This window comes from Phacochoerus africanus, chromosome 2 (genome assembly GCF_016906955.1).
Source record: "Phacochoerus africanus isolate WHEZ1 chromosome 2, ROS_Pafr_v1, whole genome shotgun sequence".
NCBI classification, from domain to species: domain Eukaryota; kingdom Metazoa; phylum Chordata; class Mammalia; order Artiodactyla; family Suidae; genus Phacochoerus; species Phacochoerus africanus.
In genome coordinates, this window is record NC_062545.1 from 265,304,173 (window position 1) to 265,307,092 (window position 2,920).

The 2,920-nt window shown below is 38.7% G+C and overlaps 1 protein-coding gene across 1 annotated transcript; it reads right to left on the reverse strand.

Annotated features, from left to right (window-relative positions):
- Positions 1-1,109: 1,109 nt before the first annotated feature.
- Positions 1,110-2,051, reverse strand: LOC125121367 (olfactory receptor 1J4-like). Its single transcript, XM_047769599.1, has one exon. It carries the CDS (start codon positions 2,049-2,051, stop codon positions 1,110-1,112), a length of 942 nt encoding a protein of 313 aa, XP_047625555.1.
- Between the last annotated feature and the right edge of the window lie 869 nt (positions 2,052-2,920).

Below are 2,920 nucleotides of genomic sequence, written 5' to 3' on the forward strand. Positions count from 1 at the left end.
CAGACATAGAAAATAAACAGGGTTAAAAAAAAGGGGAAAGGGGGGAGGTATAACTCAGGAGCTTTGGGTCAAAATCTATACACTTCTATACATAAAATAGATAACTAACAAGTACTAATTGTATAAAAGGTGGAAATATACTCAATATTTTGTAATAACATATAAGGGGAAAAAATCTGTAAAATACATATAGTATGTAATATATTCAAAACTGAAATCACATGCTCTACACCTAAAACTAACAAAACATTGTTAGTCAAATATATATCAAATTAATTAAGGGATTAATTAAAATTTTAAAAACCATTTTTCAGCAACATGGATGGCCCTAGAGACTCATACCGAGTGAAATAAGTTAGAAAGAGAAAGACCAATACCATATGATATCGCTTATATCTGGAATCTAATATATGGCACAAATGAACCTTTCCACACACAAAAAAAATCATGGACTTAGAAACAGACTTGTGGTTGCCAAGGTGGAGGGGAAGGGAGTGGGATGAATTGGGAGCTTGAGGTTAACATATGCAGACTATTGACTTTGAATGGAAGAGCAGTGAGATCCTGCTGTGTAGCACTGGGAATATGCCTAGTCACTTATGATGGAGCATGATAATTTGAGAAAAAAGAATGTATACAAGTATGTGTAATTGGGGCACATGCTGTACAGCAGGAAAAAAATAATGTATTGGGTAAATAATGATTACAATCAAGACTACTTCATAAGAAAAAAAATAAATAACCAAAACAATTTAAAAACCAGGCCCAATAGATGATTTTAAGAAGACTTAAATACATATATACTTTAAAAAACTGTAAAAAAGCCAAATGTAGTAATAATATAAGATGTTGAAAAAAACAAAATTAAACACACAAATATACACTGAGGAGTTTGATGCTTTGAAGATGAAAACTTGAATGTGCATTGTGGGTTATGGAGGAATAAATGGACAAGTGATATAACCTAAGGGAAAGACATTGATCCAATAACAATGACCATTTTAAGGACAGAGAGGAAATGTGCTAGAGACATGGATGCTCAACTAAAAACTTTTTAAGACTTCTCTAACAAGGGCATTAAGTGAAATAAGAATATGATTGGGTGATTCTCACTTGACAAACAGGTTAATATTTCTGAAAAGAATCCCCAGAGCCAATGTCATGTCTCTGTTTCTCAGGCTGTAGATGAAAGGGTTCAGCATGGGGGTGACCACTGTGTACATCACAGAAGCAATGATGTCCTTGTCATGGGACTGGCCTGATGAGGAGGAAAGATATAGCGCCATAATTGTCCCATAGAATAGAGACACCACAGAGAGGTGGGAGCCACAGGTGGACAAGGCTTTGCAGATCCCTTTAGTAGAGGGGACCCTCAAGATGGAGAGCCCAATGCGGCCATAAGAGATCAGGATGCCACTCAATGGGAAAATGACAACTGCAGCCCCTGCAGTGTATATGACCAGCTCATTGAGAGAGGTGTCTGAGCAGGACAGCTTAAGTAGGGCAGCAAGGTCACAGAAGAAGTGGGGGATGATATTGTCATCACAGAAGGAAAGTCGAGCCAGGAGAAGGGTGTGGGTCAGGGCATAGGAACAGGAGAAGAGCCAGGATCCAGCCAATAGACAAAGACACAGTTCTTCCCTCATTTTGATGGCGTAGTGTAGAGGGTGACAAATGGCCACATATCTGTCATAGGCCATCACTGCAAGAAGAAGGTTATCAATGCAAGCAAAAAATAAGAAAAAATATGTCTGTGTTACACACCCTGCATAGGGAATGGATTGATCCTGTGTCTGCATGTTCATCAGCATTTTAGGGACAGTAACTGATGAAAAGGAGACATCTGTGAGGGCCAGGTGGCTGAGGAAGAAGTACATCGGTGTGTGGAGGTGAGGGTCCAGCCTGATGAGCAGGATGATGAGCAGGTTCCCCAGCAATGTGCTCAGGTACATGCACAGGAACAGGGCAAATAAAATGTCCTGCTGTTTTGCCCAGACAGGGAACCCCTGGAGGAGGAATTCAGACATGCTACTCTGGTTCTCAGTCCTCATGCTCCTCTTCTATCTTCTGGGGAAAGAGAGGATTAGGAAATGTCAGAGACATTGGATGGATTATTGTGGCCACCACACTATGTCTATCATCTTCTCATGGAGAAAAATAATATATTCCTGCTTTTCTTTTATCACACAGTGTCGTGAAAGCAGGTGAGAATCCCTGAACATTCGCCATGATTCCTTTCAATGGAAACCAGGGAATTCATTATTTTTTTTTCTTTTTAATCCACCATGTTTCTGACAGTAACCTTCTAAACACACAAAAATGATGAAGACATACAGGACCACTTCCCTCAGGAGACTATCCCTCATGGACACACCTGACCAAGGCCAAACTAAATTGGAACCTGAAGCAAGATTCCCTGTGTTATGATTTTGGTTCCAACACTTTCTTGTTGTAGGACATGGATGCTAAATTTCTCTTGGCCTTATGCTTCCATAATGTGAGGATTCCAATATCACACTTTCAAAGAGTTAACAAACAGGATTCTAGTACATTAGATATTAATAACTAAGAAAACTTTCCTGAATAAAATAAACACCATAAATTACATACATTATTTTATGAGTTTTTCTGTATACCTCCCAAAACATATTAAGTTCAGGCATTTAATAAAACAGTATTATGAGGTGGACACCATAAAGCAACAAAAAAGGTGACCTAAAATTTATGTTAACTTATCTGAGCTCTCACACTTTTCAGGTGTAACTGGGTTAAGTTCTCTGCTTGAACTTGTCTTAATGCATGTGTATCTTCTTGCCAAAAAGAAACCTTACTTCAGTGCATGTACCTCCATCTATCTGCATCTCTATCTGAAACTCCAAGTTGTCTGACATCTGGATATTCATTGCTAGGAAGAAACTTG

Bases quoted from the DNA above. Each gene is read 5' to 3' on its own strand.
- LOC125121367 (XM_047769599.1), bottom strand. From the start codon at position 2,051: ATGAGGACTGAGAACCAGAGTAGCATGTCTGAATTCCTCCTCCAGGGG.